This window comes from Drosophila ananassae, chromosome 3R (assembly GCF_017639315.1).
Source record: "Drosophila ananassae strain 14024-0371.13 chromosome 3R, ASM1763931v2, whole genome shotgun sequence".
NCBI classification, from domain to species: domain Eukaryota; kingdom Metazoa; phylum Arthropoda; class Insecta; order Diptera; family Drosophilidae; genus Drosophila; species Drosophila ananassae.
This window is the reverse complement of record NC_057930.1, coordinates 9,198,797-9,220,049: the sequence shown is the minus strand read 5'-3', so window position 1 is coordinate 9,220,049 and position 21,253 is coordinate 9,198,797. Positions and strand designations below refer to the sequence as shown.

The 21,253-nt window shown below is 38.3% G+C and overlaps 1 protein-coding gene across 1 annotated transcript; it reads left to right on the top strand.

Moving 5' to 3' along the window:
• Nucleotides 1–11,232: 11,232 nt before the first annotated feature.
• LOC26514178 (fibrinogen-like protein 1) lies at nt 11,233–12,812 on the top strand. The gene is made up of 2 exons (XM_014905153.3): nt 11,233–12,516; nt 12,583–12,812. Exons 1-2 carry the CDS (start codon nt 11,267–11,269, stop codon nt 12,719–12,721), a joined length of 1,389 nt encoding a protein of 462 aa, XP_014760639.2. The 5' UTR covers nt 11,233–11,266; the 3' UTR covers nt 12,722–12,812.
• Nucleotides 12,813–21,253: the final 8,441 nt, after the last annotated feature.

Below are 21,253 nucleotides of genomic sequence, written 5' to 3'. Positions count from 1 at the left end.
AACAATACCCCGAAAGAGAGCAACTTTTCTCCACAGAATCTGGTCCTCCAGCGCCCTCGCTCTACATACAATGCGTGTGGTGTTAATAATAAACCAAAACCAAAAAAAGGAGATAAACTTTTAACGAAAAGCAAATAAATTGCTTTGGCCGCCCACCGTTATTGTTGTTGGTTGCAGCTTTTCAGTTTTGGGGTCGGAGCTGCAGCTGCGATTCTTATGGTAAAGTGTTAAGCGAGTTGGTTTTTGGTCTGAAACCTGAAGGAGCAGTGGCGTTCGAAGGCCCCACGAAGTTTCCCCCCACAACTACCTGTGTAATTTAATTATTTTGGTTCTAGGGTAGCAACCAAAACAGTAATGAATTTGTGTTCTTAAAATCCCTTTTAATAGAAACACCACTGACGCCCCTGGGCATATGTTTCATGCTTGTATATGTATGTGCGGAAGCGAGCTGCAAGTTTTAAGAGCGCCAACAGCAAAAGTTTATGCTCTAATTTCCGAAAAGGAAAAATTAGCAAACTATTTGCACCATCGCCATATCATAAACATGGCTGGCTCTGGCGCAAAGGAATTGCAACAGGACATCCGCAGTACCCATGTGTGCTCTCCCTCCGTCCTGGTACAGTCGGTCACAAAAGTCACATAAATTTGAAATGACAGCAGCAGTTTTACAGTTTTTCGAGGTCGTGTGGCAATAAAGTTGTTTTAGTCCTCCCTTAATTTTCGTTCTTCTTATTTTTTCTTCTCCCCCGTGACAGTTGCTCAAAGCGTAAGGAAATGAATGCGAGGATAAGGGCCCAGAATCGTAAAATATGGCTATATGTGTATGTTTGTACTTGCTTATGTGTTGATTCGACCCGGGGGCTTTACATACTTATAAATAATATACATAAATAAAAGGCCCTCAGCACTTAAAACTAGTTGGGGAGTGGTTCTTTTAAGTTTTATTAATATTAGGGTTATGGCAGTTAAATTACTTGACTGTGATTTCAAATTTTTTATGGGCTTACGATATATAGTTATTCAAAAGGAATGGCCAGAATAAATTATACACTTTGATGAATCTTTTTAAAGAATTCGGTGAATCTGATGTGAGGTATAATAATTGCAAATGATTGTCGGCTTTCTGAAAGTTGATAAGATTTTTTGGGGATTCCTGATCATAATTCTGACATCAGTTTAAAAAAAATTAAAACGACGGATTCAGTTTGGTGAAAAATATTCTGAAAGTATCTTAGGCCGCGTAGTCTTGGGACTGAAAGCGGAGCTAAAAGCTGATCTTATAAGCAAGGTTATCAGCTTGCAGAAAGAAACGAACTATTACTTGCGGGAAAAAATTATTATTATTAAATTATACTTTTTAGTATACTTGGCTTACATTTTTTAACCCGTTGATTAGCGCTGATTAGCCCGAAAGCTCTTCACAATAGCTCGCTGTGTGCGCTTGGCCTTAGGTTTACTTGAATACTTTTAAATCGCTGATGATAACTTTGAAGCTAGTTTTCAAAAAGCGGATCAAATATGGTCTTTTCAATTTCAAGTCAGAAGGACTTTAAATTTATTGCTCAGAGATTATTGGAATCCCAGTAGAATAATATAATCATTAAAAAATGTAAACAAAAATCAAAAAGAGTCCATAAACTTTCATTTTCATTATTATTATTTAAATGAAATAAGAATTTATGATTGACCATTGAAACTGAAATCCATAATTATTTGTTTGTTTTTACCATTAGTGCGACACTAAATCGATTTGTTAAAACAATATGTATTTATTTATACGGTTGCCAAATTGAATCTTTTTCACTCGCGGACCGAAAATCAGATAAACCAAACGTGAAACCACGACACAAATCAAACCACTTGAATGCTCGTATTTTTGAAGCTGGATGGCAAACCCCCATGAATAATTGGCAGAAAACAAAATATGTTTAAAATAAATTAAACAATGTGCCAAAGCGCTGACCACACAACATGTGAAATGCCTTGTTTTTGGTCGCTCGTCCAGCAAAATGCAGAATAAATTGTAATTAAATTGACAGACGACAGGGGAAAAAGCGCAGTGATTGCAATCCAATGCCCGCCGTCCTTTCACGCTCGTGGGGATTCAGTCGGGCATTACACATATATATGAGTTTTTCGATTTGTTACGTAAAACGATTTGTACGTTAATTATGGCAAACGAGTTTCGTGGAAATCGGTCGTCCAACGCACTCAGCGGGTCGCAAAAATCAATGGCCAACTGACCAGCGGGCTGTGGTCGATTTAGCCTAGTTTGAAGCTTCTTTTTAGGCTTTAGACCACAACAAGAGCACAGCGTGTGGCCACAGTCAGGCTTTGATCTGATACTGACCTGAATACAAGAGTATCTTCCTCGGTTGCCTTTCTGTTGCATTTCTCTTGGGGATAAAAATGGGGATTTCGTTGGTCGAAAGGGGTTTTTGGGAGCAGAAAGTATATTTCCTAATAGGTGGAAGGATTAAAATGTACAAGATATAGATTCTTTTAATAAATTTTAAATATATTATTCATTTATAAGAGATTATGGTTTGTATTTAGAGTCTAAATAGAGAATAATAAGAGTAATAATAGAGCAGTAGAATGGTTATTCACTTTTAAAAAAGCTATTAAAAAATTGAATATAATTGTTATCTTCATAAAACTTTCTTAGAACTAGCCCATAAATTTAAGTCACTTCATGCCAATTCAGATTGAGGTCAATTAAGATTCGCTTTAAGAAGATTTTCAACGACTAAATACTTGTACTCTTAGTATTAAGCATAATTAGGCTTACGGCAGTGACTTTATGACCGAAACAGGCCACTTATCCAGCTCCACCCCAGTCGCAAATCCATTTCCAACTAACAAGCCTCCCAGACACCCCACCACCATACGACCCTACCACCACGCCACCAAACCGCCCATCAGCACCGCCCATTCCACTCGAAAAGCCCATTTGCGTGCGTCGCTAATTAGTGTAAAATGTTTCCTGTTATTTACCTTTTTCGGTTTTGTAAGCAACAAAACAAACTGCGCCAGGACGAAAACAAAAACGCCAGGGAGGAAGAATTGGGAGGAGGAGCAGAAGGGGAAAATTGTAAATGAGCAACTGGCAATGGGACTGATGCGGATGCGGAGGCGAATTTGTTGTAGTGGATACGTTGTATCACTAAACCGTTTCGGTGTCGATTTTTATTTGAGCCCCGTTACGTGACCTGTTTGGTCAATAATGAAGTACGCAACGAGCTATTTGTTCAGCAGTTTGTGCACAAACGAAGACAAAATCAACGCTAATTAACTGGTTTTAGAGCATAAACAGGCGCCAAGGACTCTGAACTGCGTTCATTTACGATGATACGATGATCATTACTCTGTCAGCCATTCAGCGCTTAAAATGCACGGCATCAACTCTTCACAGCACTGAACTCGACTCAACTGGCTTCCGCGTAAATTGCATTTTAAAATAAATTATAATGATTATTATGTTGCAAACAACAGATGTCAGACCCGACTGTCTCCCTCCGACATCCTGAATGTAGGTCGCTGCTGAAAAAGTCTTTGCCGGCCCCTCGCCACTTGCCCCTTTGGCCCATCGTCCTTTTAGTCCTTTTCGTCCTTTACCCCTGTTTTTGCACTCGTTAACGTTGGCAGCTGCCGCACTGCCAGTTTGCCACTTCGGTCTTATGGCGCGAGCATAAAAATTTTAACTGAACAACATTAACGCAAGTACTTTATGGCGTTGATCTTAATATTATTAAATCAGCGAGAAGTTTATTAAGCGCTAAACGGAACAGAGCGCCCAAGGGCCAAGTGAACGAGCCAACTTAATTGTACATGCCAATGTGGGTCGGCTGGGGATTTTTGAATCCTTGACTTGCATATGATTTTAATAATTGAGAGCTGTTTTGGAAATCTATAGCTTTGATTTATAAAGATTTCATTTTAAAAAAATATGTGTAAAGATTTAATATTTAAATTTTAATTTATAAGGAAATCCCAAATTAAACCATACTTGTTCCGATATCGAGTATCCGCCCTGTGGTCGTTATTAAATGAGGGTCAGGTTTCAAGTGTTTCACACACATGTGGGCAGTCCTTGTTAATTAATGCCAAGTTTACCGACTTAAGGACTCTACTGCGAAAGGTATTTAGTAAAAATTCCAACTTAAACACTTTCCGGCCACCCGGAGAAATGGACGATGGCAAAGTTCAAGCCAAGAACCCGTCTCCACCCCTCTCCTGGCCACAGGGTGCAGTGCCTTGACATTTTGAAGACATTAAACTGAAACTGCCGGCCGACCGCAGGACATTCAGGTAAACGACGGGGCGCAAGAGGACGGGTGGAGTGCCAAAGGCAGTTGGACGGCCTGGGATGGCTTGGGATGGCTGAGAGCAGCAGATTTCCCCAAAGACAAAGACAACGTCCGAACAGCAGCTTCTACTTGGAGTTCAAGTTATGAATAATTAATGTCTGTCTAGGAGTGTGCGTGTGGCCTTGTGGGTGTTGCCGACCAGTAGCTGCTGTAGTGTATGGGTGTGGGCAGTGGGTGTGGGCTGTGAACTGTCGACTGTGGCTGTGGCTGTGTGCGTTGGCCCGTTCGTGTGAGCGAGTTGATAATTTGTTATAATTGCCGGGGGATGCCACAGGTCAATTTTGTGGGCATTTATATAAATTTGCCCAGACAAGTCAGCAAAAGGGAGAAGAAAGTCGACCTGCAGACAGGAGCTGAAGGAAAAAATAAGTTAAAAAGTCGGCCGACTAATCAAATTACGGCAATGATGCTTGCCACAAAAGGAAAATGGAGATAAAAACATTGTGGGTGTAGGGGCAAGTCTTGGTGGAAAGTTTGAGTCTGAAGTGGGTATTCGACTTGGAAAGAGTTTAGGCCTCTTGTATGCCTTGGCAGAATACAAAACACTAAATATATGTTTCTTGCACTTGCATATTATTGAGAACAAAACGATAATTTAAATTTAGTAACGCTCCTCTTGGATTCCGGTGGTTATTAATGGATTTCCCCCCACAAGCTGACTCTGTCTGACTGCGTTTCTGACTTCGGGCCACTCCTGATGACCATAAATACCTTAACGGCTTTCGCCGTACTTAAGTCACCTCAGCAGTTAAGAGCCAAAGCCGGAGCCCGAAACACGAAGGCGCAGGAGCAGGGGCAGCTGCATCCGCCAGATGGTTGTGTAAGCACATTAAGCGCCTTTCCCAGGTGGGTGAGGGGCGGACGAGGCTGGGCGTGGCTGAGAGGTGGGCCATGGGGCAGGGCATGGCGCTGGGTGCAGTCATTTAAGGCCCATATTACGTTTAAACGCGCACGAAATGAAACCTTTTTCTCGCATTTTTGCGGAGCTGCAATGAAATAAGCGTTAAAACTCAATAATGCACTTGGCGAGCACAACAACACACAATTGCCAGGCTCTGTGCTCCATTTCACCCTCCGTCGAATGGCAGCCAACATACACTTAATGCCCCTGCAGTTGTTGATTTTTTTTTTTATTATTTTGTTTGTTACCAAACTCTTTTAAGCCCATTGAAACATATGGCAGATGTCGTTGCCATTTAACAGCAGTTGTTCCTGTTGCTGAAATGTGCTATAGTGAGCACTTTTTTCTTATTTCTGCCTTTTGTTTAAAAGTTTCTCCACTCGACTGCAAATCTGTTCAATTGATAGCCACCGGGGCGTATACTTAACGCCTGAAGTACATAGCTGATGGCGACAGGTGCTCGTAAGTGGACTGTCCTGCTATTTAAATGGTGATTTTTTTGAGCTAATCATAGAAGTATTGTGCGTTAAATAAATTCAATTACTTTGCAAAACAAGCCTTGTGGCTTGTACTATAATATCAGCCAGCTTTTCCACGTCCATAATCTCAAAGCGGCTAACGGATATCAACGCGTAATAAATTTGAATTTATGCTGCCATTTAAAGTGGCAGAAAAAATTACAAATAAATTTATAACCGGCAAGACCACAAAGTGTGGTCAGCCAGACAATAAAAGCTTTGGAAAGATACAAACTGACAATGGTGGAAAAAACCACCTAACAGACATCGAACATAAATCAATTTGGACAAGAAACATCCAGCAAATATCTACAAAATAAGGAAAAGGGTTGCAAACTACACAGCTGGCCAAAAACTGTAGCCGAGCATTTAACTTTCGGGACTGTCAATTCAATTGAACTTCATCTTTTTGTTATATCGAGCCAAACGAAACGAAATTAGAACAATTGAATTGTAAATAGCAGAGCAGATGAAAACAACAGGGCTTGGTAGTCAGATGACAGAAGTGGGAGCAAAAGCAGCAAAGATAGCCACCAAATTGAGAATGTTTGTCACGTATTTTACAAATTCACTGCGACGACTTCACAGTCGCCATTGCTCCTTGCCGCGTCCTGCCAGGTCCTGCCTCGTCCCTGTAGAATGTAACAGTATCTGTATCTGCAAGACGTGTATGTATCTGTATCTCCATCGATAGTTGCTTTTTCGCCGCCACTAAGGTAAAGTGTGAGGCGGGATGCTCGGTCTATGGTTAGTCTGCAGCATCGATTGTTCATTGATATTTTTGCGGCTTTTTCGGTTGGGTTTGGTCTCTTTTTTCGGTCCCTTTCATTATTCGGCTGTGGTTGCCTCAGGTTACCTTCAACAAGATCTACGATTATAATGCAAGACGTGTCTCTGTGTCTGCATATATTCCTTAAAGACAAGGCCGCATTGAAATTTTCAAGCAGGCTTGGTCGATTTTTAGTTGCAAAAATAAAAACTTATATCTGTCTGTCTTTATCTGTTTTTGTTCTATTGGAAAAGGTTAAGAAAAACCTTTAAATTTCTTGTAAAATGCACTAATTTGGTGGCACATCCGAGAGCCAGTAAAGAGTCCATTTGAAACAATTAGAGGATGACTTTTGGTGCACGCACCCTGGGGAAATTATGGCAGAAAGAATAACGAGCCAAAGTGTGGAAAAAGCCGAAAGAAAAAATCACAGAAAACTTTGACCAACTGGCACTAATAAGCGCTAATTTTGTTAGCCATTCTTACACGACCAGCAGAGTGGCAGAAGAAGCGGCTACCGTCGATGATGATGGCTCTGGATGGCTGGCCAAAAAGGAAAGTTGACGCAGTCACTGGTGGCTGATAGAGGAGAAGGACTCTGAGTGGACTTCCGAGACGCTGCTCGGACGATTTAACAAAGTCGGTGCAGCTCAAACACTAATTCCATTCATTAAAAAACTTTTTATATGCCAATATTTTTTTTGTCGTTCTACTTCCTGCCTTCCGTCGCAAAGTTTGCAGCTACTTGGCAGCCATAAAGACAAGCTGGATGCCTCAGTACGTCCGGCTTTCGACTATCCTTTCGCGCGCTGAAACAAAGCCCGGCCAGATAGCCAAGGGAGCGGATAAAAAAGCCTTTCTGCCTGATAATTTCCTCGGAACTCCGCTGTACATCATCAGTCACATAATGAAGTAGTTGCAGCTGGCGAAAGTACTCGTAACTTTCGAGTTTATGGCTTGTCCCAGCCACGAGACAAATGCGCAGACTAAATTAATTAAATTTCCTTTAGAGGTTACGTGCTATGCTAAATAGTTGGCTATTTTTCTTGGCCATCTCGGCAGTTGTTGTTTAAATATCAATTGTGGTTGGGTTAGTCAGAAAAGAAAATGTAATCATGCTGTGGCCTTCCCATAACTTCCTAAAGTACTTCGATTTTCACACTCTTAAGCAGTTTTCCATGTGCGGATTAATTTGCAATTAAGTGTGGATAAGTACATCATTGGCAGGGCACTTAACGCTATCGGGGACACGACTGCAATGCAGTCATAAACCCGCTCCAAATATCAATTTATACACTTAATTAAGCACATATGTGACTGCGACATTTTGATTGCGACGAAGGACGAAGACGGGAGCAATATTCTGGGCAAAGTGAAGAGGCTGCTCAAAGTCAATTGCAATTTTATGAGCTGTTGAAAACGAAGTACGCGGAGCCAGAGGGCGAGAAGTCAACTCCACTTCACAACCCATTACGCTGATTGGCTTTTAATGTTTATCAATATATTACGCCGTCGGGAGCAGGAATCCAGTCTATATCGGTAGAAGTTGTCGGGCGGTTGAGGTTTCTGCGGTTGAAAGAGAGTGCTCTTTAAAAATAAATGATGCTACATTTTCACTGGCCATGGAACGGTCTGCTTTCCGTGCCTGTCACTCATATATTTTCATTATCACATACAAGGCATTTAGGCTGCTGCAATTTTCATGCAAGAATAATAAGTTGCACCACACGCCCTAAGTCTCATTTAGACTTTGAAAGGACCTCTTCTTTTCCCATGCCCCGCTATATTTTGTCTGTGTGCATAATTTATAAGCCAGCCAGGGCAGAGCTTGGGGGGCACAATAAATAGCTGTATCACAGGTCAGGTCAGGTGGTTAGCGGCACACTCTTATATATTCCGAAAGCGAAAAAAGTGTCCACATTTGGCTTTTTGGCTGCACAGGCAAGCAAATCCTTTTTAAAAAAGAAAGTTTAAAAATTATCTAAAATCAGATTTAGTGCATTTGTTTTTAAATTTTTTTTAATTATAATTTTTAAACAATTTAGTAAGTCAAAAAACATATATAACTTATATATAATATAAGCTATTCCAATCCAGAAAAACAAAATTATTTCTGTAATCTAGCAATCCTTCTAAAACTTATAGAAATATAAATATATTTATATCTAAAATTAAGTAATATTTTACTAAATATTTTGTATAAAATATATCTACATACAAATAAAGATTTTTCTTTTACATTTTATATAGTAACTTCACCGTTTATTTTAATAAAACCAATGATTTGAATAAAATAAAAAACACAATTATTAATTCGGGCAATATGTTGGTGAATCTGAGATACAATAAATAAAATTTATTAAAAACTTATAGACCATATTTGTTTGTTTTGCATAACGAATATTTTAGGGCTTCATTTTATTACACGATTTTAGGAATAAAGTTGCTTTTCATAAAAAAAATCGAATTTAATTAAGGCTCTAATTTAATGTTCTGGTCTAATAGTTTCCAGAATTTTAAATTTGTTTACCTTATGATGTTTAACTTTCAATTGCATTAATAATTTCCATAACTTTGCGAGTACATTCCATAGTTTCATAGTTCCATATTTGACACAGAAAGGCAGAGCTGTAGCCAGAGCCAAAGGAGAGGCCAGCTACTAGAACTGCCATGCATCATCATCATCGTCTTCAGTGGACCACGAACATCGGTGGCAGTGGCAACAATGCCAACGAAAACTGCAGCAACAAGGTGTACTAACTAAATCCTATTATGAACTTTGAGCTTACAGAAGGACCTCAAGCGGAGAAACTTGGCAACCCTGCTGCTGCCACGTTTACATTTCTGCATAATTAAGTTATATGCACTGCACTACGGCACACAAAAACATATTTATCCATATACGTATATAAACATTCGTATATGTTTTACTTTTATAGTGCACATATGTGTGTGTTTAGGTTTCACCTTTGGCCTGACATTCTGCCCAGCTGCCCGTTGTTTTTCATTGCTCATCCGCCACGTTGGCCAGGCGAAGTCGTGGTCGCTTTAATTGTTATAAATTATGCATAAATTAGGCAGTAGCATTAAAGCATTCCACTTAAAGGCACACTGCAACTGAGATTGTGCCACTGAGATGGCAAAACAGGAGCGCAGCTGTTGGCAATTCGAAATTTCTTGCTTGGTTTAGCACAATTTCCGCCAGGATCCGGTTTGCCCGCTGGTTTCTCAATTTATCAGTTGAATGTCGATGCTGAGCGTTGAAAACAATTGGCAGCTAATTTTGCTGAAAATTCTGCGCAATTTTTTATGTTCGTTCGTTTCCTGCAACGGAGCAACGTTGCCGAGCTGGGAAATGCCAAGGCACTGGGTCCTGGGACTGGAACACCGTTCCCTCCATTCATCCACCCAGCCAGAACCCTGGATTGCCTTTGGCGGTTTCATCCACAGTGCAGTTGTAAAATGCAAAATAAATTTCTAATGAATATTGAAGTGTGAAATTTGAATTGATTGCATTTGATTTGTGGATTTACTGTTGGATATTTACTTTGAGCTGGTGAATGGAATGGAAAAGTGGAAATTGAGCTGCCTTTGGACATTAAATTGAGCATCCACTTGCAGTGCGCTATTGTTGAACGTTAGTATGTCTAAAAATTTCTTTAAAAAAATCGCAATTTCGCAAGTTTGGTAAAATATTAAATTGAAAATATTTTTTTATCATTGAAATATAATAATAGTTAGGGTTTTATATTATGTATATTGGATATCCTTGATACAATGTATGAAAAAACTAATCTCTCCATATTTGCAGACCCTGTCTGTGAAAACCACGTAGGGGGGCATTTTAGCTCTGCTTCTGAATCTAGAACTAAGCTGGTGACCACCACCTTTTTTATACTCTTGGAGGGGGCATTATAACTTTGAACGAAAGTGTGTAACGCTCTAAGGGAGATACCTTCGATCCTATAAAGTTCTTGATCAGGATCACCTGAGTCAATATAAGCATGTCGATTTGTCTACCTGTTTCTATGCAAACTAGACTCTCAGTTTCAAAGCTATCAACTTGAAACTTTGCTGACACCCTTTTTATATTTGCAGACAGTATATAAGTCGGAAAGGCCAAGATCGGCCTACATTTCTTTCTGTTTCTAACGTTGTTCACGTTGAGTATTTATTTTTTTTTACATTCGAATTTTCAAACATCATCAGGCAGCTGACGTGGCTTGTGGTCGAATTTTTGAATCGAATTGTTTTTCCTGCAGTGATAACCTCACAACCTCTGCCGAGCCTTATCATTAAACAAAAAGAAAAAAAAAAGGGTGGAGCCGAAGTTTATTTACACTTGCGGTTTAGTAACAGCTTTTACTTATATATTATATATTTATGGGATCGTATATAGACTCGATATATTCAGGTAAAGAATTTCACTATCAAATCAAGGATCAAAAAAAAATGTTGAATCGCCTTTATGTAGAAGCGTTTTGAAAAAGAAGCAAGGTTGTGTAATTTTCGAAGAAAGATGTGTGCAAAGTTTAAAATCGATAGCTTTAAAACTTAGAGACTAGTTAGACTAGACTTTATAGGATCGAAAATTTCTCCTTTGACCCAAAATTATAATACCCTCTATACCCTAGAAAAACGTGTAGACAGACTTTTCGGTTCAAGTCAAGCCCGGCTTAGTTTTTTTTCAACCTGCACATAGAGCACAATGAAACCACGGAGCGTTATAGCGCTTTTTCTGTCTGTTTATTTCCTGACAGATTTTACTTTGGCCGATATGGAGTTTGTTAACAACACAGGTGAACTACAATTGAAAATTCCCGAAGATTCACGAGAGTTGACTGAAAATGTGTTAAAAACTTTTGACCTCTTTTTGAAGAGTGTTGTGGATATGAACATATCCACGGTTACAAGCAATGAATCTGAAAATCGGTTAAGAGAAATAAAAAAAGAAATAGAGAGAAAAGATGAGAAAATAAACTCTCTAACCGCGGAGATTAAAAGCAAAGATGAACTTATAATCACATTATACGCACTGATTAAGAGCAACGATGCTCTTAAAGAAACTCAAACTCACATTGCAGAGATGATAAGGAATATAACAAGTGAAATGAACAAAACAAACAATGAAATATTTTATAAAGATACTTCAATAAGTTCTTTAAATAAACAAATTGAAGAAAAAAATGAAGAACTTAAAAAAAATAGTGAAGCAACGGCCGCATTAAATAAAAAGCTACTTAGTTGTTTGAACAATATTAATCAAAAAAATTATACTTTGATTGAAGTCCGTGGAAAAGAAGAGGAAATCAAAAGAAAAGACGAACTTCTAAATAAAAAAGATGAAGAATTCCAGGATAAATTCCATCAGGCAAAGGGCAAGGATGCCCAAAATACAGACCTAAACAGACAAAACAATGTTATATCTCAAAACTTCACTAAAACTAATGAAAAACATGGAAAATGGAATGAAATAAAATCTTGTCTTATTGCTGACGAAGGCATTTTCCATATAAAGCTTCCGGAAGTGAGTGCATTCGAAGCTCCTTGTAATGGACGTGGTTGGATGATAATTCAACGACGGATAGATGGGAGCGTTGATTTTAGCCGGAATTGGACTGATTACAAAGATGGGTTTGGCAATTTGACGGGAGAGTTCTTCTTAGGCCTGGAAAAGTTGCACCTCATAACTAAATCGAGGCAGCACGAGCTGCTAATCCGTTTGGGAAAAGTGGATGGGTCCACTAGCTTCGCCCTGTATGATGATTTCAGGATTGGCAGTGAGGAGAAATCCTATCCATTGGAATCTATTGAATATTCTAAAGGAGATGCGGGCGATTCACTAGAATACCTTAAGAACATGAAGTTCTCAACCTTCGACAGGGATAATGACATATCTGACTTAAATTACGCTGACTTGAATGGTGGTGGCTGGTGGTTTAAAGACGGTTCACACAGGTATACAGTAGAAATTAACATTTATTTATTCATTCAAAGTATTAAGCTACATTCTTTGATTCACAGCTCCCTAAACGGAATATTCATCAAAGATGGGAAATGGACGACAGGAAAAAGTGGCATAATCTGGGGTAGTTGGCATAAATTCGACTATTTTGTTTCACTCACATTTGTGGAAATGATGATAAGACCCGCACTGTTTTGAGATATTTTTAGTGTATGGAATTTTGGAATCTCGCCTCGCAACACTTTTAGTAACCTTGTTAAAAATAAAATAATTAAGCAGCGCAAAAGTATATTATGGTGTGCCTCTTTTTGAATGATAACGACAAGATTTTATGTGTCTGAAAGAAAATACCTTAAGATTTTGTTTTGGTGATCTCTAATTGTCAATATAATCAATATGATACGACCAAGAATATGTTTTCTGTAGGAGCGCTGATTTTATAAATGTTGGTACAGAGTTTAAACTCCAGACTTATAAAGTTAAAAAACATGCAAGATCGAAAAGTAGAACTTTCGGATATTCCATAGTACCGTATCTCTATTGCAGCTTTCTTTCCTTCTTTCCATATGGTAAGTTTTTGGATTTTTTTAAACCAGAACGTTTCTTAGATATATGCGGATTGTATGCGAATTCACAACAGACTTCGTCCTTTTTACAAAAGGTGTCGATGTAGACTTTGTATACATTAGAAGGACATTTTTTAAGCACTATCGATGAACGAACGCACTTGCTATGCAGGCCGCCGCAATCTGCTCCATCAATTCCAAAGATGTGATTTGTAATTACAAAAAGAGCTAAAACCCAAGCTAGATATTTGGATTGAAGCTCCATCATTACTAAGAAATAATTTAGCTTTGTGCTTTTATAGAATGTATGCGTAAAATTTCTAATAATATATCCAAATTTAATTATAGTATCACGCTTAAATGCGTTAGTTCCATTACCATTTTAACGTTGGAATATACTTCTATATAACCTTCTGCAACACTTTTAAATTCATCGGGTTTACAAGAGCCATTACGGCGAATTCAAAGTTGGAAGTTGTTTGGAAAATACCATTCGCACAAACCACATTGAGTAATTCAAACTTACGATTTTTTTTTTGCCTAAACTTGTTTTAATTGTGGTTGGTGAAGATCTACAATGACATACGTTTCTGAGATAATTCAAGATACTGTCTTCGCCTTGATGGTGTGTCGTGATGGATTCGTGACGGTTAAAGCTTAAAATTATAACATTTTTGTGATATTAAGTTCGTTAAATATACAAAACAAATTGTAAATTGGAGCATTTTGATGAATACTTTTAGGGGTATTCAGGAAAAACACATCCGTATTTGGTGTACGTACTAGGTAGCAGAATACTTATTTGGGGTGATAACCACACAAATTCCAGAGTGAAATTCTCCCTGGTAACCTGGCTCCATTTCGCCTCCGGCCGTAAGATGTTAGACCCAATTGTTCCGCATAATTGCGAAAGTATTGCAATTTGCCGACTTCCGTTTTGCTGTAAGTTCTACTTCAAAATTTAATTGAATTATCAAAGTGGCGCACCGCAACGAAAGGCATGCCAAGCCGCAAACGAAATTGCTGGCCAAGAAACCTAACTGAACCGGAAAACCAGAGACCCGGAGTCATGTTTTAATAATTCGGCTACGGCGAACATTGCTGGCGAAATTCAATTTTATTCAATAATATTAGCTGCTGGCGTTCAGTGCTTTTGTGGTCGCCAAGTTTTGTCTGTGTTTGGCTGGAGCCGTAGTGGGACCGCGACCCAGGGAACTGGAGCTAAAACTAAGCTCCTGAGCTCTGAGTCGAGAGGCCAAGGATGCCCCAAGGAGTTCATGTGTGTATGAGCTTGCACTTCCTTCCACCGAGAAGGCCACCAACACTTTCTCGCCATGTGGCAGGCTCCTGCCTGCGTGGTTTGTTTAACTTGGCACGCAAACTTGGAGCCAAGTTTTGGCTAGTTAAGCCAAAAACCGCCATCTGCCGCATATGGAAATTGGGTCGCCATTCACTCCCTGGCCAAGGAGCCAGGATCCAGCGAGGGCAACTGTTGTTTGCACTGTAATCTACTGGAGCCAACTTCGTGCCTCCTTTGTTGATTTTGTGCCGCAGCTGGTGCGAAGGTGCCCGAAGGTTTGATTTGCTAATTTGTTATTGGCCAGAAGAAACTTTGTGCATAAGGAGTATTGTTCGCTCATCGAAAATGCTTGCAAAATTCAATTAGCCTACATTGAAGCCGACATAATTTGGTAAAGCCGTAATTAAGTTTGTAATGATTGTGCTGGTAAAGCTGTCTTTAATTGCTGAGCCCAGAATTGGCTTTGTAATCTGTTTAGGGAAAACAATGAAATTTCTTTGATTATTAAAGGGTGTTGATTAAATAGGCAGTTCTGGGAATAAGTAACCTAGCTCGTATCTTTGCTTCTAAGCTTATTTAATCATTTTAGTTATTGGTAATAAAATTCCAAGTAATCGACTGGGATTTTGTGTTGTGAAAATGAAATGAAAAATAAACATAAATAATATTACTGTTTTTGTGTTTGTGTGATTTTTGTGCTATTCTAACGAAATAATTTAACTATTATCAGTACCACTTCAACCTCCGAAGAGACAAGTCGTATTAGGACAGCATCGATCGCACGTTCGTAAAACCTATTGAACTTATCAGCAAAAGTTGAAAAACAAATATTAAGCACAAAACAAAACCTAAAAAACAACAACAAAAAACACACCATTTCTTACCACTCGGGCGCAAGCCCTTTACAAACAACCATGCACGAGCCACCAGACATACCTAAATACACTACGAGATCGTATCAACTAGGAGAACCCAAATTCATTGTCATCAAAAGTAAAAATGAATCCTCATTTAAAACTGTTTCACCTTTCATCATCGAGAAATCTGTGGACTTTGCCTGCGGAGGAAGAGTTGAATCTGTCAAAAAAACCAGAGACGGCGGTCTTTTGATAAAAACAAAAAACAACACACAAGCCACCAAACTTCTAAAACTTACCAAAATCGCAGATATGGAAATAACAGCTACCGAACACAAGACACTTAATTTTTCAAAAGGCGTTATCTACTGTAATGACCTTAGATATATAGACGAAGAAACAATCCTTCGAGAGCTAAAACCACAGAAAGTAATTGAAGTAAAAAAAATAATGAAGAGACAAAACACCATCAATAACACCAACACCAACAACTACAACAACACCAACAACTACAGAAACACCATCAACCACAACACCAACCACAACAACAACCCCAACAACAACAACCTAATAGAAACCGGACTCATAATAATTACATTCGAAACCCATCAACTCCCTGAAATACTGCGTGTCGGCTATGAAACGGTTCGCGTACGCAACTACATACCTCTCCCACTGCGTTGCAGGAAGTGCCTCCGCTTCGGACACCCTGCACCCATATGCAAGAGCACCGAAAAATGTTTAAACTGCTCAGACGAAAAACACACCAGCGAAGGAGAACTCTGCAAAAACGAAAAAAAATGCCTAAATTGCGTAAACAATCCGGAAATAAACTCCCAACACAGCCCTTTGGACCGCAATTGCCCCACATTCCTTAAACAAAAGGAACTCACTGCCATAAAAACCACCGAAAAAGTCGACCATAGAACTGCTCTGGGTATATACTTTGAGCGACACGGATACAAAACAAAAAACACTTATGCAAATACACTCACAAAAACCACAACCACAAATACGCTCCAAAAACCTTTAAATACACTCCCATCAACATCTTCTAATGCACAAACTACATCCATATCCTGCGATCACAACCAAACTAACACACCATCAACCTCATCTGCACCAACCAAAACTACACCTGCACCGGAAAAAATTCTCCAAAACCACGACCAGGACGACACCGAAGCCATGGAAACGGACAACACGAACCCCACCAGAATATCAACCTCATACGGATCTCAACTCACAAAGGATCTTAAACTAAAAATTTTCCCTAAAGATAAGTCTAACCCTCTTTGTACTAACTTCAAACCAACAAAATCAAAAACCAAATCCTCCAACAAAAACAAACAAACCACTAACAGCGACAGCGAATCGGTTTAAAACCCACAGATCTCCCATTCTTTAAGGTTTAACCTTAGAACCCCTAACTCTACTAGAATGTCACTAATTACAATTCAATGGAACATTCAAGGATACACTAATAACTATAATAATCTCCTTATCCTGATAAAAAAATTCTCTCCGCACATCATTACACTTCAAGAAACACACATACAATACACTAACAATATACCAACTCCAATAAATTACACACTACTAACAAACATAGCCACCAATAGATTTGGCGGCGTAGCGATATTAGTACACAAGTCAATTCAATATTCTATAGTAAACATTCCAAACGACCTTGAAGCTCTAGCAATACACATAAAATCCAAAAAAAACATGCTCATAAAGACAACATACATTGCACCAAACAGAACCTTCACAAACCAAATCCTTGAAGACACTTTGTTCAATAACCAAACACCATCACTGATACTAGGAGACTTTAACGGATGGCACCCTGCCTGGGGTTCCCCAAAAGCTAATTCCCGAGGGAAAACAATACAACAATCCATTGACAACACACAGCTAATCTTACTAAATGACAAATCCCCCACACATTTCTCAACACACAACACATACACACATATTGACCTTTCACTCTGCTCAGCAACACTAGCCCCACACGCCAAGTGGGAAATACTTAATGATCTCCACGGCAGCGACCATTTCCCGATAGTTATCTCTCTATTTCCTCCAAACACGATAAACAAATTCTCAAAACCATTTTTTATATCAAAAAAAGCCAACTGGGAGCAATTCCAGACTCTTACACACATAAATAACGAAATATTCCCCACTTCATTAAACGTCAACAAAGAAGCCGCACAACTTAACAAAATTATATTACACAGCGCAAACATTTCCATCCCACAAACATCAACAAATACAAAGCCCTACACGGTTCCTTGGTGGAACAAAAAACTAGCACAGTTAAAAAAAGAAAAAAAATTAGCTTGGAAAGAACTTAATCGCAACATCAACCTTACAAATATTATAAATTACAGACGCTTAAATGCCAAATACAAATTCGAAATTAAAAAAAGTAAAAGCGAAGCTTCCAACTCCTTTACATCCACCATTCAACCAGAAACTCCTTCATCCAAAATATGGAGCAACATAAGGCGTTTCTGCGGGCTTAACCCAAGCAAACAAATTCATGCCATACATAATCCCAATAACAACACAACAACAACAGATACTCTCAAAATAGCCAACTCCCTCTCGCAACACTTCTCAGATCTCTCAAGCGACCTAAACTTCTCTGATCAATTCCGAAATAACAAATACAAAATCAACTCAACCAATTATACACCGACCTCAACAGCCAAAAATATCGAGGGAAACATAACTCTTCTTGAATTAATAGCAGCACTACAAACACTTAAAGGATCCACTCCAGGATTAAACAGAATTTCTTACGAAATGATACGCAATAGCTCCCTTACCACAAAAAACAGAATAACAAACCTCTTTAACCAAATTTTCGACAGCCACATACCTCAAGCCTACAAAATAAGCTTAGTCATACCCATACTTAAACCTAAAACCGACAAAACAAACATCTCTTCATACAGACCCATTTCCCTCAACTGCTGCCTAGCAAAAACATTAGACAAAATCATAGCGAAAAGACTATGGTGGTATGTAACCCACAACAATTTCTTAAATACAAACCAATTCGGCTTTAAAAAAGGCAAATCGACTTCGGATAGTCTCCTATACGTAGACCATCTCATAACGAAGTCAAAGAGACACACCTCCCTCGTCACTCTTGACTTTTCAAGAGCCTTTGATCGAGTAGGTGTGCACACTATAATTGACCAACTCCAGGAATGGAAAATAGGCCCTAGAATAATCAATTATGTCAAAAATTTCATGCTGAAACGTAAAATAATTGTTAAAGTCGGTGCGCATATGTCAAACTCACTCCCATTATCCAACGGTATCCCACAAGGATCACCTATATCGGTAATCCTATTTCTCATCGCATACAATAAACTCTCAAACATAATATCTTTACACAGAGAAATTAAATTTAACGCATACGCCGATGATTTTTTCCTCATTATAAACTTCAAAAACAACAAAAACCTTAATTTCAACCTAGACAACATATTACATGACATAAACAGCTGGTGCTCATACTCAGGGGCATCTTTATCCTTAGCTAAATGCCAACACCTCCATATTTGCCAAAAGCACAGTTGCACTAGCACCATAAGCTGCAGCAATACACCAATACAACAAGTAACAGCACTCAAAATCTTAGGGATAACCATAAACAGTAAATACAAATGGGACACACACATAAAATCACTACTTCCATCACTACACCAAAAAACGAATATTATAAAATGCCTCTCCAACCCCAAATTCAATTGCAACACACAAACACTACTCCACGTCGCGAAAGCAACAGTCATAGCAAAAATGGAATATGGACTGTTTCTATACGGACAGGCTCCAAAAAGCGTGCTAAACAAAATAAAAACACAATTTAACACTGCAATCCGTCTAGCCCTTGGTGCCTACCGAACCACACCCATACATAACTTGCTATATGAAGCCAACATCCTCCCATTAGAGCAAAAACGGGACCTTCAAACAGCCAAACTCATAAAAAACCTTATATTCTCCAGAGATACACCAATACACAAACTTGTCAAACCAAATAAACCAAAAAAGAACCCATCAATCATAGAACGCACAATAAACCTTGGCCAAACCCTAAACCTACCCTACGAACCAGTTAAACTACAGAAATACCAGCCACCTTGGGATCTCCCAAACCTCATAGACACAACATTTAGAGTACACAAAAAACAAACCACTCCACCAGACACATACAGGAAACTATACGAACATACCAAAGACAGCCATAAAAAACACAAATTCATATTTACGGACGGATCAAAAATGAACTCCACTGTAACATATGCTATCACAACAGAGACATATATTATTAAATATGGAATCCTACCCCCACACTCATCAGTACTATCCGCAGAAATAATAGCCATATTAGTAGCGATAGACAATGTCAAAAACACTAGGGGAAAGTTTATGATCTGCTCTGACTCTCTCTCAGCAATTGACGCCATAAAAAACACGAACAACAACAATTTTTACGCCAACAAAATCAGATCACTCCTTACAAAGCTAGCCCCAAAAATTAAACTATTGTGGATCCCTGGTCATGTAGGTATAGCAGGCAACGAACTAGCCGACCAAACAGCAAAATCGACATGGAATATGCCCCTGATTTACACCCCAAACATCAATTTAACAGACATAAACAGACATTTAAAACTAGAATTCACAACAAGAAATAAACTAAACATAGAACAATGCAATCAATGGTACAAAAACATTAACAAAGACAATTCAAACATCGACAGTTATTGCAGATCCTTCCATCCCAAATCAAGCAGATTAGATCAAATTAAAATAACTCGCCTCAGACTAGGACACACTAAACTCACACACGAGCACTACTTTAACCATAACCAAACCTCACCTTGCCCCTTCTGCCAAGGCGACAATTCCATACTACACTTATTTAATTCATGCCCATCACTCCTCCCTATAAAACTATCCATCTTTAAAAATACAAACCCATTAAATCTCCTTAACGAACTCAACCCTGATAATTTAGAAAAAATCTTAATATTTTTAAAAATTTCAAACCTATACCACAAAATTTAAAAACACTCAAAATGTACATAAATAAAATCTACCAACTAAGTAGCCTAAAAACAACAAACAATATGTAACCATACTAATAGACTTAAATATCATTAACCTTAAAAGCCGAAGGCCTTGCCGCCAGCGCTTTACCAACTAAGTTAGTCTAGTTTTGTAAACTTCTCTATCTTTAATAATAAATAAATAAATAAATTTAACTATTATGTATTGACATTGAATAATGATTGTCTGCTTTTTTGGAATTCGTATTCACTTAAAAATGGAAAACCCGCTTTTTAGAGAATTGCCATAAAAGAATTGCATCTAAAAATCTATTAAAATTGTTTATTATTAAGTTTTATTAAGTATTAACATTTTAATATTTTTAAAAGGAAAACCAATTTCTTGAATATATTAAAAATGTGACCTTTTTAATTAATGAACTCAGACCAAGATTAAGAAATCGTTGAAAACCCCATTCTTGATTATAGAAATCTATGTATGTATGTGTAAAATTTTAATATATAATTAAATATTTAGAGAAGTATTTCCCTGTTCCATCAACATTTTTTAATATCTTAATATTGGAATTGACTTTTTTTCAAACTATCCTTGCCTCAAAAGTATAAAGCTTTTAGGATTATTTGAAAAGAATCTTTTAAAGTCTTATTTTAGAAAGTACAGTATTCAAATTTTCCATCTCCAAGTTTTAATTTTTTGTCTTAAAGCCAAGGATCCTACAAATCGCCCCCGCTCCTTGCCAATCAAGAGTTCGGTGTGGAGTTCCAACCAGCTGCTGCGAAATCCGAGGCGCTCACAAATTATATGTTAATGCAATTGTAATTGATACAAATTTGATTTCGGAAGGAATAAAAATGTGTTGCCCCAGCCGCCGGCTCTGCCTCAGTGGATGTCGGGATTGGAAATGAGA